General features: G+C 31.2%; 2 protein-coding genes across 6 annotated transcripts in view; one reads left to right on the top strand and one right to left on the bottom strand.

Annotated features, from left to right (window-relative positions):
- Positions 1-12,215, bottom strand: part of LOC136272922 (cell adhesion molecule 2-like) — a 51,024-nt gene that overhangs the window by 15,499 nt on the left and 23,310 nt on the right. The window contains exons 2-9 of one of the 2 annotated variants that reach the window (XM_066076069.1): positions 5,351-5,677; positions 4,708-5,010; positions 4,257-4,520; positions 3,747-3,815; positions 3,214-3,288; positions 2,388-2,459; positions 2,173-2,244; positions 1,465-1,560 (exon numbers count right to left, since the gene is read on the bottom strand). In XM_066076069.1, coding sequence (XP_065932141.1) covers positions 1,465-1,560; positions 2,173-2,244; positions 2,388-2,459; positions 3,214-3,288; positions 3,747-3,815; positions 4,257-4,520; positions 4,708-5,010; positions 5,351-5,543 — 1,144 coding nt within the window. In that variant the 5' untranslated portion in view covers positions 5,544-5,677. Of the gene's footprint in view, positions 1-1,464; positions 1,561-2,172; positions 2,251-2,387; positions 2,460-3,213; positions 3,289-3,746; positions 3,816-4,256; positions 4,521-4,707; positions 5,011-5,350; positions 5,678-12,215 lie in introns of both variants that reach the window. The other variant, XM_066076068.1, reaches the window with a different exon arrangement.
- LOC117681485 (uncharacterized) lies at positions 3,192-10,791 on the top strand. Of its 4 annotated transcripts, none has more exons than XM_066076084.1 (7): positions 3,192-3,296; positions 7,655-7,731; positions 7,966-8,076; positions 8,442-8,574; positions 8,683-8,783; positions 8,932-9,120; positions 9,667-10,791. In XM_066076084.1, the coding sequence occupies exons 2-7, from the start codon at positions 7,687-7,689 to the stop codon at positions 9,676-9,678; spliced, it is 591 nt and encodes a 196-aa protein (XP_065932156.1). In that variant the 5' UTR covers positions 3,192-3,296; positions 7,655-7,686; the 3' UTR covers positions 9,679-10,791. The 4 variants fall into 4 exon arrangements, with proteins under 4 accessions (XP_065932156.1, XP_065932155.1, XP_065932157.1 ...); XM_066076083.1 differs by lacking the exon at positions 3,192-3,296 and adding an exon at positions 4,776-4,895; XM_066076082.1 differs by lacking the exon at positions 3,192-3,296 and adding an exon at positions 6,520-6,593.

Genomic DNA, 12,215 nt, shown 5'->3' with positions numbered 1-12,215 from the left:
AACATTTATAATATAAAAATCGATTTTTCCTATACTTTTTTAAATTGCGCAAATATCAGTTCGAAGTTCCTCCAGTTTTCGAATTTTCTCCCAAAAGTTTACCGAAAAGTTGGTACACGCATACGCACATCCTGGCTATTATGCCTGGCTACGTCATATAAAATATTATATTTATATTTTTAAATATCCTTTACTTAGATAACCCTGCCCAATAATTTCATAAAAAAATGGGCGTGTCCTACAGCATAACCGAGAAACAGTATTGGCTGCGCTGCGTAATAATACATAGCATATGCATAAAAAACAGTGGTTTTAGAATGCTGTTTTAGAGTATAGATATTGGAAATGATATAAATATAAGTATAAAAGTAATAAGGAATCATTCTTTGAATATTATGAGTTGATAATTTCGGTCAGAGCGTGGTCAAATCTATCATAAAGCCCTTCGAGCTTTATTTGATTTGTACACGTCCCGGCCAAAATCACTTGAGACTAGTAATACTCAAAGACTAATTTCCTATTCTTAAATTAATTCTATTCCAAACCGGTATTTTTTTTAAGTATGGCGTAATCTCACGGTTTGAAGATGAAATGAGATGAAATATACAGATATATGTTATCAAATCAGGATGCTCATTGATTGATAGCATTAATTAAACAAATTTTGGGAATTTTGCCCAGAAACCCGTCGAAATAATTCTGTATATCCTGCATGGTATTTTTGTGAAAATATATAGCAGTTCTTAAATATTTTGTTTCTATCAATGTAGGAATTCTAGCAAAGCCGATAAATTAAGGTGTCTTTTGGATTTGTTACATCTGTTACCATGGTTACAGCAACAGCTGTGACAATATGTCCCTCCACTTTTGTTTTTACGTCAGTTCACTTCATTTACCATTTCGCCGTTTAACGCCGATCAATTGATCGGCACATATCGTCGTACGCCGATATGGGACAAATGAAGTCCGCCCCGTTTAATTTGTTCCCCAAAACAAGATATTTGTTACCATAAATTGGATGAAAATATGTTATAACCGATTTTAGAAAACCGAAATTACGAATTAAAACTTTGTAATAACGAATTCAAGAATTCGTTATTTCAAATTTAATTTGTTAAAACAGATTTTAAAATTTGAAACAACGAATTCAGCGAATTTGTTATAACAGATTAAATTCGTTATAACAAATTCCTAAAATTTGTTATAACAAATTTTATTCGTTATAACGGATTCAACAATTCGTTATAACGATTTAAATTCGTTTTAACAAATTCAAGAATTCGTTATATCAAATTCAAAAATATTCTTTGATAGGTCCTAAATGGGCTTCCGTAGTTTTGTGAGTCAAACCTTATATATAATACAATACTAATATTTCATAATTAAAAATTATAAGATGAGAAATAAATTAACCTTAAGAACTACAATAAAAAACTTTACAAAATACTTCTGTACTCGACGTACATCGCTTGGCTGAGATTATGAATAAAACCAATCCCCCAAAGAACAGACCCAACGACCCAGCGATTGTTCCATACAACAGTGTACTGGAGATAGCCTCTGAAAATTATGAGAAATAAGAACGTTCTTTATGATTGCATGGAACTGATTGACTTATTCCTAAAATATATATGTTGCATTTTCTTTAATTTTACACTTATGTTCTATTGGCTTCTAATTTTCTCTGTATGGCCCGAACATTAAATTTTGATCTCAGAAGCCGGCAAATAGGAATTATATTATAAAAACGTTTCAGTTATTAAAATATAATTTCGTTATCATGCATCACTACATTTTAAAACTAAAATACATCAATGACGTTTATGGCATCTAAATATGATCTTACTAGTTAATCATATATTAGCTCAATAAAAGATTTGCCTTGTCAATGAATGCCCAAAAGTTTATTTAAAAACTTCTTTACAATTTTTTCTATATATGTGTTTTTTTTATTGGAAATAAAAGCATGCGTCAAGCGTCTTACCTACAAAATTATTTCAGTTTCTTTGTATCCTCAGTTAACAACAAATATGGTTAAATGTAATGTCTGGGTTTTTTTGTTCCTTGAGCTTGCATTGATGAAATATTACAGCCAAGCAATTTCAGTTTAATAAATTATGTATCAAAACCTGATAACCTAGAAATGAAGCACATTAATCAAGACCACTTTACCCTCTTCATCTAACGTCCTGGATCCATTGACGGTTGTAAGAAACTGTGTTGTGTTTGGTATTCCAGCAGTATCTAGTTCTACAAAGTCAACACATACTAAAGTTGTGTGCAGCATGTTTAAGCTTAACATATTTTTATGCACATGTGTGCCTTTGTCATAAAGGATGAAATGGTTTATAAAGGTTATTAAGAGACTATTGATGACAAAATAATACCGTCAGTATTTGTCAGCATTGTGTTAGTGGAAACAACGACAGTTGATATGCTGGGAGTTGAACTCGGTGTCTCTGTAATTTTTTGTGAAGAAAGACATGATATAATTAAGTTATACCTGTACTTATTTTTTAACTATATAAAAGTAACTCAATTTGTTTTGCTGAATCCCTGCAATTACAGACTGATTCCCTAGAAAAAAGTCATTTTGATGAACAGATACAGTCCTATTCGGAACACGTATCAATTTCTTTTGACACAGTAAAGGTAAGTACAGGTTCAGAAATATTGTGAATAAAATAATGATTTTTCGTATCCAAATAATTTTATTCTGGTTGCAACGTTCATTTAATTGGCTATTCAAATTCATCCATATCGTATAACATAATTTTCCTACGATACAATATGACGAGTGTGCAATAGAATTTGAATTGTTATGTTGAAATGTGTTTAGTAAATAATTAAAATTATGTCACGGGGGGGGGGTGATATAATATTATTGGTATTTTATGAATAGTATGGTACCATTCTCATGTTTTTTAGCCGTTGCAAGACAGGTTACTATATTGAGAATCAATCCGTTAAAATTGTAACAATTATAATGTATCAAAGAATGAAATTTTCTCCTACAATCTATTTTTAAAATGACAAGAAGCACTTAACAGTGATTCTATGACGTATGCTTTTCAAGAATAGCATACTAGTTATATTACTTGATTGTACTTGTGATTTGATATAATAATTTGTTGATATATATATTTCCTTGACAATGGTAAAAGGAAATGTATTACTTTCCTCATTATTTCAGAAAAAATGAAATTTTATTACCTGTAGTTTGGAAAACTAGAGCAGTTGATTCATCGGTGGTTGGTACAGAGGAAGTAATACCTAAACCTTGGAATTCTTGAAAGGTAATAACAAATAAAATAAAGTACATTATAAACCACGAATTAGCAAATTTGCTTTGTATAATATTTTTTAGAAGGAAAACGATGGACTTTAAACTTTTTACATTCATAATAAATGGTGAGCGTTTGCAGCAATTTTAGTTCACTCGTATAAAATCTTCACATTAAAAATAAACTTTGTACCGGCTTATTAAAAATTAAGCAGAAAATAAGACATAAAATAAAAAAAACTATAGAAAACAAAGCAAAAAATTCAAACAATTAATAAAGAAAAGAAATGATTACACAGAATTGGAAATGCACTTTTCTAGTAGATTTAATGTTATGCGCTTGCTCCAGAATAGGAATGAATTTTGACGACAATTCTTATAAAGTACGTATCTTGATTGATTTAGTTCGTTAATAGATATAAGAATTATATTTATATTTATTATGGAGGAAAGGGAATATCACCTGTGGTTTGGAATATTGAAGTAGTTGAATCATCCAAGGTTGATACAGAGGAAGTTATACTTGAAACTTCTATATTATATAGAATCAAAATAAATCTTAATTAGGAATAAATTGCCATGACGATAACTTCCTTTTACAGTTGGAGAATGTAAACACGTGGTTTTTCTGTGTAAAAATGTGGAACAGTTACATGTAATTAGAATGTGTACATGGTATATATATATACCTGATGGTTCACGCAACGATTTCTGTATAATGGATTTATGAGCAATTTAAAGATTATGCCTAAGGCATACATTGATATCATATTACTCTGTAAACATTAATAAATCATCGTTTAAAATTGATTTGTTTTACAAAATTAACAAGCGATGAAAAAGGAATCAAGAAAAATATCTATTTTCATTCAACAAATCAAAATGCTATCGTTTACGTTAATAATTTTACAATTTATGCATAAATATTTGTCATACTAGTATTTGTATAAATTGCTTACATACAACAACATACCGTTTACTTCAACCGTGACAAACGCTGGTTTTGAAGTCCCGGCAGTGTTACTACAAGTACATGAGTAAGTGCCTTTGTCAGACAGTTGCACGTCCATTATGGTATATGTTTGACTGCTGCTGATCTGAATACTGTCTTTAGTCCAGCTAAACGCTAGGTCAGTGTTTGGATTGGCATCTTTGACCAAACACTCTAGAGTGACACTAGCAGCATCGACCCGGGTTAATATATTTGGTCCAGGGGATATACCTACCTCTGGAACATCTATAAACATATTTTAAACGTTTGATAAACCTCCAACCTAAACTCATTTACATATTATTAAATTACAGAAGGCATTTAATTGAAAACGGTGTTTGCTTGAAAAATCAGAGAATCATGAAAAAAAGAAGAAAGAAAATAATGATTGTCATATTCAGTCATTTCGCTAAAAGCTTTCGATGTTTCTTACATAACACATCAAGAGTTTTCAGATCACTATGCTCAGATGTCAGGCCTTTATCTTCGTTTGCTACGCATCTAAGTGTTGTTCCTTTATCTTGTTTTTGGACTCTGTCGATGGTTAGTGTTTGTCCCCCATTGCCCGTCCCAGAGAAGCGAGGGTTGTTGACGGGAGCGTAGTTTACAAACCACGAGTAGGTAAGTGGAAGCCCTGGGGCTGGGTTCGATGTTGAAGTTGTGGAACATGTAAAAGTTTGAACTGTACCCGATATGATTGTGTTCTCAGTAATAATGGTTGGTTTTCTTGGCTGTGCTATTTTAATGGAGCAGAAGATAAACGATTGTGTATTGTTTAAAAATAAAACAAAATGAACAGGTATAGCTCGAAGATAAATTTGAAAATTATAAATTCAAAATTTTGTCATAACAATATTACTCCTAGTAATCCACGTGGAAATTTGAAGAAAATCAATAGTCTTATTTCCTTAATCAACCACAATAACGTTAGAGCAATTGTAAGTCTTGTTAATTCAATATCTCCGAAAACCACTTAACGTTTACATTTCAAAATGATTAAAATTTCAAAAGTTAACGCATGAAATATTTATTTTCTAATAAAAAACAAAGTAAGTAATCTTATAATTTTTACTTACCCATAACATAAAGGGTATTAGCGGATGAGGTGGAGGTCGAAGCGAAATATATTCCCCCATCGCTAAGACTGACGCTACTAGTGAAGCAAAGGTTGACCCGATTGTTGGCTTCATCAAGTCCACATGCTACTCTACCTTTGTAATTTGCATCAATTTCAACAACAGGACTTGCACCGTTAAAAACCCTTGCCATTGTGCATACAGGTGCTGATCCTTTGAAAAGAACGGTAATCAGGAAGGTTCCTGATACATCAACACCAATAATAGGAATATTTAGACATCCTTGGTGGTTTTGATGAATGTATGCTGGTTGTATTTGTTGTAGAGCTGAATATAAATTTCAGTGACTCAAGATTAGCACGCATCATTTCGTTAAAATATTCAAAAACAATATACACACAAGGTTGACATATGTTACATATACCTACCTTTTTCAATAAGAACACAAATAAGAAGAAATGCAGTTTGATAGGCCAAGTAATGCATTTCAACACGTAAAACAATACTAAGCATAAGGTTTTTCTTTAAAAGTGTAAATATTTAAAAAGTCAACATTCTTTACTTAATCAGTGATGAATCAAAGTCAAGTAATGATACAAAAGTGAAGGTTTCTTTCATTCACTTTCTTTTATTCTTCACTGCTTGCAGCTATTGTGAAAAGCAAATAATTCGGAATTATAAGTTATGCATGGGTCTTTTGATCTTTCACTTATCACAAAGCTACGAAATTGTGATATCTTATTTTGATCACACCCTTAACAGTCTTCCTGGTTGGTCGCTTGTTTGGGGGAATGTCTTAAGCGTGTCTCTTTGTTTGACGATATAAAATAATATTTAAAAAACAAATTTATTGAAAATGCAGCAAGAATCCTTATTTTTTTATAAACAAGAACTTCAAGAGTTTTAAGCAAATTTGTTTTACTTCCTCTTTATTATATTTTTAATTTGAGTTTTTCTTGTCATGTCAGGTCGAATGTCTTTTGTTTAAATGACACCTTCTACCTCATTAAAATTTTTGCTTTGCTAATTTCAAATTATTTTAAACGTATTTATTTTCTTCAAGCTGTACACACGCTAGCAAATTTGTATTGAAATGAAAAATGTCGACAAGACTATTTGACCTCCTGAATTAGGTTGGAAAAATTCAATAAAAGCGATAACCTTGCATATCAAAATGACAGCTAGAGTATTTAAACTTCCAGACATTAATAGCAAACCAAAAGTTACTGTTGCCGCTATCTGGGTAAGTGTAATCGAAGAAGGTTTTTTTTTAATTTAATGTGAACAACGAGTTTAATTGTAACAAAACTGTATATTTTCAAAAATTGATAATTTATTTTCTTTTAAAAGGATAGTGATATCATTTATTTGCTTTATGACGTCCCCCTGCAATACCAAACGCTTGTTTTCTAGTTTTGTTGTATGTGTGTATTTTACTTGGAATTGCTTAGACATAATTTACTTTATTTTACTTTATATTTCTCTATAACATATTGGAAAAAAATGTCCAATATGCTTATTATTTATCTTTAAATATTATATCTTTTTATTACCAATCCTTTGTATAATATCAAGAGGCTTTATGTCAAAAGGTTATATCGGTTAAGACTAAGATTATGGCTTGTGTTTGCTTATGATTCAATCTTTAAGGGATCAAATCCTCTGTACATATTGCTCGATAACGAATCGGGTCAACAGTAACATTGTTTATATGTATCCAAACAGAATATCCATTGAAAAAACCCCCACATTTTACCTTTTGTTACTGATTATTTGAAAGAGTTAATTTTTATTCCATAAAACTACGAAAAAAGGTTATAATGCAGCAAAGTTTTTTTTCTTAACTACATTTATCAATAATTACCTTTTTACAAGAATTTAGATTAGGTTTCTGCAGTATTCTCTTTATCAATAATTAAGAGAGAAAATCCAAGCGTAATCCAATATTTTGAGCCAGATGTCCATTTTACCCATTTAACAACGGCATTTCTTTTTAGTACACAGTTTGAATGGAAGAAGTTCATTAATTTCTGATCCCGGATCATATTTTCTATTGATTTTAAAATTGATGACAAAGTAAAAAAAACTAGGTCGTTATTTTAGAATTATGTGACTCTTTATCAGAATTTAAAAAAGGTTACATAATTCATAAGTGTGCGTTCGTGTCTCCGACTTTTTTTAGTTTTTAAGTTAAGGTAAAGAGCTTTATGTACAACGTTTATTTTGTACTGATGGCAAAGGCTGTCGATATCCTACTTATGCAAATGCTTTTAAAATAAAAATGTTTGTCTGTTCATATTTCAGTCCATGTAAAACCTTTTATCAGAACTTTGACGATGTCTCGATTAACCAAAGATCAAGTAAATTATCCACCAGAAGAGGTTAGCATATTGATAACAGATTATTCAGCAGTTCCTGGAACACTTCAAGTCTGATGAATTTTAAAATACTTCCTTTTTTATCAACTGGCTTTTCAAAACAAATGTGACATGAGTCAGATGAACAGGTTCAAATCAAAGTTAATGCAGAACTTTATCTCACATTTTATGCTACAAATTTATTGCAAAATAAATAGTTCCACCTATCTAAATAGCTTGTGTTTTTATGGATTTTAGGTTGATCCTTTAGTAATGCTGTCTAATATTCAACACCAAATTGGACATGCTGTAGAAGATGCGGCTGGAGATGTAACTGCTAAAAATAAACTAAAATCAGGATCTCTCTTTGTAAGCATTTTTATAGCACTTTTATTTGAATACGTATATAAATGCAGAGACAATTATTTTTTTCATGTCAGCATCCAAAATTGAAGTAGCAATAATAATAGAAAACACTCTTGAGATTCTATGTCGGTACGATTTAAAATCAAGACACTAGGTTTGTTTAGTCTGTTTTTATTTTCAAAAAAACCCCGTCATATTGACATATTTTTGTCATAAATTTAAGGTAATTCATGTTTATTCATATATGCAATATACTTTTGAATAAACATATTAATTTTGTAATGATTGGTGTATATCTCGAAAATAGCTTATGCTGATTTACTTGAATGGAAAGTATTGTACGTGTGCATATGTATGACTAATTTCAGAGTACTTTTGAAACTGGCAATCAGATAATGCTGGTTTCTAGAACTAGTGGACGGGCCCTGAGGATACTACGGACTAAAGCTGATAAACTCAAAGTGGATGGAAGAGGGGCTGTAACACGCCAAGAATGGAACGGTTGTTTACTTTGATTTCTTAAGGGTCTAAGAACAATATTTTGTTAAATACTAATAGATTAAATTCATGAGATGTTTAATTTTGAGTTTTGTTTGTGTATAATTTCAGCGGTTTGGACGGTCATTAATGAGGGACACAATCAGGTTCGGCTTCATAATCACAATAACTTTCTAGCAATCGTCAATGGAGAAGCTACCGTGATCACTGTAGTGAGTAAAAATCTTCTGGGCAGTAATAGTTGTATCGGGAAAAATCTATGTAAAACTTATTGCAACTAACAAACATGTAAGTAAGGAAATTGAGAAACTAATTTGATCATATTAGTTAACTAGTATAATAGTCAGAATAATCTTTCAGCCAGAGGGATCTGAACACAATATATTAAAAACTAAGCTTCAGTTGGTGCTGGATCCGGAGTGTTTTGTAGCCCTGGAGTCTATTCAGGAACCAGAGAAGTGTGTGGGGGTGGAAGACAATGGAAGCATGAAGGCAGCAGAGAACTGTACTTCTTCCGATAACCACGCCATGTTTGGTATTCATTTGATAGTAAGATTACGCCATATTTGCTGTTATTTCATCTTCGCGTGAGATTTTTCACTGGCTATGAAGGCGATAGCAAGGTTAATGTTTCCGAGACAGCAACAATTTTCCGATGCAAAGCGAAGCACCTACAGATATAGTTACAATACACTTGATTTTGTGGAGAGAAAAAGGTATTTAATTGTATATGTACCGAAGAAAAGTTTATATGTCGGTTGTGTAGAGTTTGTTGATGGTAATAAATTAGAGTTATCGGACTTTGAACATGGATAAAGTAGAGGTGTTTCGAGAAAAAAAAATAGGGGATGACTTTTTACCATTTACAAACAGCACATACACATTTCACGTTATATAAAATAGCATATTTTTTGTCGTCCTTTTACACGGAGGTATAAAAAGTGTATATTGGCCAATGAGTCAAAGAGTATTTAAATTGTACAATTACTAGTATTACATTTGATATATAATTGACCGAGACCATGACTTATATTAACTGACTTAAGAGAAAAAAATAAAATGTTACCTGCTAGTAATAATACTTTTTATTTACAGGAAAAGGCATGAGACTTATCGAAAAAAATACTTTGAAGGATATAGATACCGGTCTGCTAAAGAGTCTGACTTGAAGCTGAAGAATATGCACGTGACGGTTTTAACGTTAGCCATATTGGAGTGTGCAACTTGTAGTTTTTATCAAATACATTGTGTTGTGAATGTAAATCTGATTTTGTTGTATAAGAAAAATGGTAATTACACAGCATTCATATGTGTTGTATGATTGTTAATTTATTGTTCTTTGCCTATAATGACACTCCTTGCAATCAAGGCAAAAGTCATTTTGATTTCTAAGTTTTAATGTAAATAATATTTGCACGTTTATTCAAAATTATTTCTTCAACTGTAAGGGTAGAGTGTAGCACTTTAAGATATAATATGAACAAAAGCAATCTCACTGTCAAAAAATTTTGAAATCTGGAATAAAAGATCATTTATTTTTAAAATCTAAAAATTTCTAGTCTAGAACTCTTGAAATACTGATCACTACCTGACAGTTAAAACAAATGCTACGTTACGATGTAAAAACTTCGAATTCTTTAGGATAAAACACAAAATTACGGCTAATCTTAGTGTTTGAATTTTGAAATGAAATTAACAAAAGATATACAAACTATATTCATTGTAAAGAAATGTAATTCATATATTACTCAAAGAATCTGGTTTTTATTATATTTTATGAAAAAAGAAATAATCTCTTCTGGAATTTCTTAACACTTTGATCAGTGATGACTTATTTACACTATATCGTAATTAGAATTCGACCAATGCCAATTCCAACCAAACGATGGAAATATGGCTAAATCGTTCCTTTTATATCGAGTTGGGCTGGACTTGGACCAGTAACTGTTTAGAATTATGTGGTGTTATGCTTAGAATGTCGATGTCATTTTTCAGTATTATATAATTTATATAAGATTGATTTTCAACACCTTGAAACAAATAATATGAATAAAAAAAATTCCAGTTAAAGCCTTCTTTTATTTTTGATTTTAATTTAAAGTAGTTTACGCTTTTGTTTAGAAGAAATTATACTTTCTTTCAAATTTCATTTTTTGTTTGTTCAATATACTGTTTCACACAAATGTTTGTATGCAGAAAGAAATAAACTATATTTACCGATTTAAGCTAATTGTGTTTTCTCTGCCATTCTTGTTTCCTTTGTGCCTGCTTAATTAAGATACCGAAAGATTGCATTTTATAATGTCATAAATTGTTCAAACTAACACAGAGCGTACATATTCTCGCGCTATTTAAGGAATCATTCTTTGAGTATTATGATGTGATAATTTCGTTCAGGGCGTGATCAAATTGAATAAAGCCCAAAGGGCTTTATGATAGATTTTATCACATCTCGCCTGAAATTATCACCTCATTATATTTAAAGAATGATTCAATATTATTCATATATATAATTTTCAGCAATTGTACGATAAAAAATTAAAATATTAAGTGTGTGCCGACCGGTGTCACCCCGCTGGCGCACCAACAATACTCCATTTGAATTTATTGGACTGTTTATAGCAAAATTGATTGGTATTGTTATCACAGACAAAGACACTGGAAAATGCATATGTAAATATGATTTATTGTGCGGAGGATACGGACACTTCGCGGATAACATGTTATACCTATTTACTTACTATCGAAAGCCATGAAATAGGTATTTTTAAGAAATTTGATGTTAAACAATTTACAGTTATCGGTCTTTGAATTTAATGTACCGACTCCATATAATTAGAAAAAAAAATCAAAGATGACCCAAGGGTGGATAACACGAGGAATATTTCACGGTCAGCGTTGTATAGAGGAAATAGCAGGTTTATTCATCGGATTTCAAATTTAACCAAAAAAAAAAACAACCCACAGAATTATCTGATGCAAAATAAAAAATGCAGATATGCCTTAAAGGGGCATGGTCACGATTTTGGTCAAATTCTTCATATTTTTTTTCATTATTCACAATGCTTTAAAAAGTGCATTTCTAATGATCAAATAAAATTAAAGAGTCATTCGTAGAGTTATAAGCAAGATACAGGGCTCACGATTCTTTGTCATGTAAACAAGGCTCGTGCCCTGTTTTTGTTTATATAGGTTCAATCTTTTTTCAGCTTATTTGTCTATCTTTTTATTTATAATAAGCATAAAATAACAGTTCCTAACGTTTAAGACATTTGTTTAAGGTTTAAAACAGAAAGTTTTACTTTAAAGCTGAACACCGCTCGTAAATAGGAACCGTCACACAGGTACCTGGTATATAAACCCTTCGATTTCGTTACACCCGATTGCACATCTGAAACTCGTGGCCGACGTGTAGTGTTCCTTTCGTTGTCTTTGGATTTTTATGCATTTAATTGTTATTTATGTGCATATTATGTCTGTAAATAATGCAATGACCAGTTCATTTGATGTTAGTACTCTCCTGGTTTGAAAAAGTGCGTAAAACTTGACAATTTCATCGCACCCGAGTAACATAGCGAGGCAAGATGTACGTCCACACAGGTGAGACCTCTACAGCGATATACTTTGAACTGTTAAGAGGTCTA

This window comes from Magallana gigas, chromosome 2, assembly GCF_963853765.1.
Source record: "Magallana gigas chromosome 2, xbMagGiga1.1, whole genome shotgun sequence".
NCBI lineage: Eukaryota > Metazoa > Mollusca > Bivalvia > Ostreida > Ostreidae > Magallana > Magallana gigas.
This window is presented reverse-complemented; position numbering and strand designations above follow the sequence as displayed.

Excerpts from the sequence above, each read along its gene's own strand:
- LOC117681485 (XM_066076084.1), top strand. The coding sequence starts at position 7,687 with ATGTCTCGATTAACCAAAGATCAAGTAAATTATCCACCAGAAGAG. Across the intron at positions 8,077-8,441 it reads TAAAATCAGGATCTCTCTTT|AGTACTTTTGAAACTGGCAA; the intron begins GTAAGCATTTTT and ends GACTAATTTCAG. Across the intron at positions 8,575-8,682 it reads AACACGCCAAGAATGGAACG|CGGTTTGGACGGTCATTAAT; the intron begins GTTGTTTACTTT and ends GTATAATTTCAG.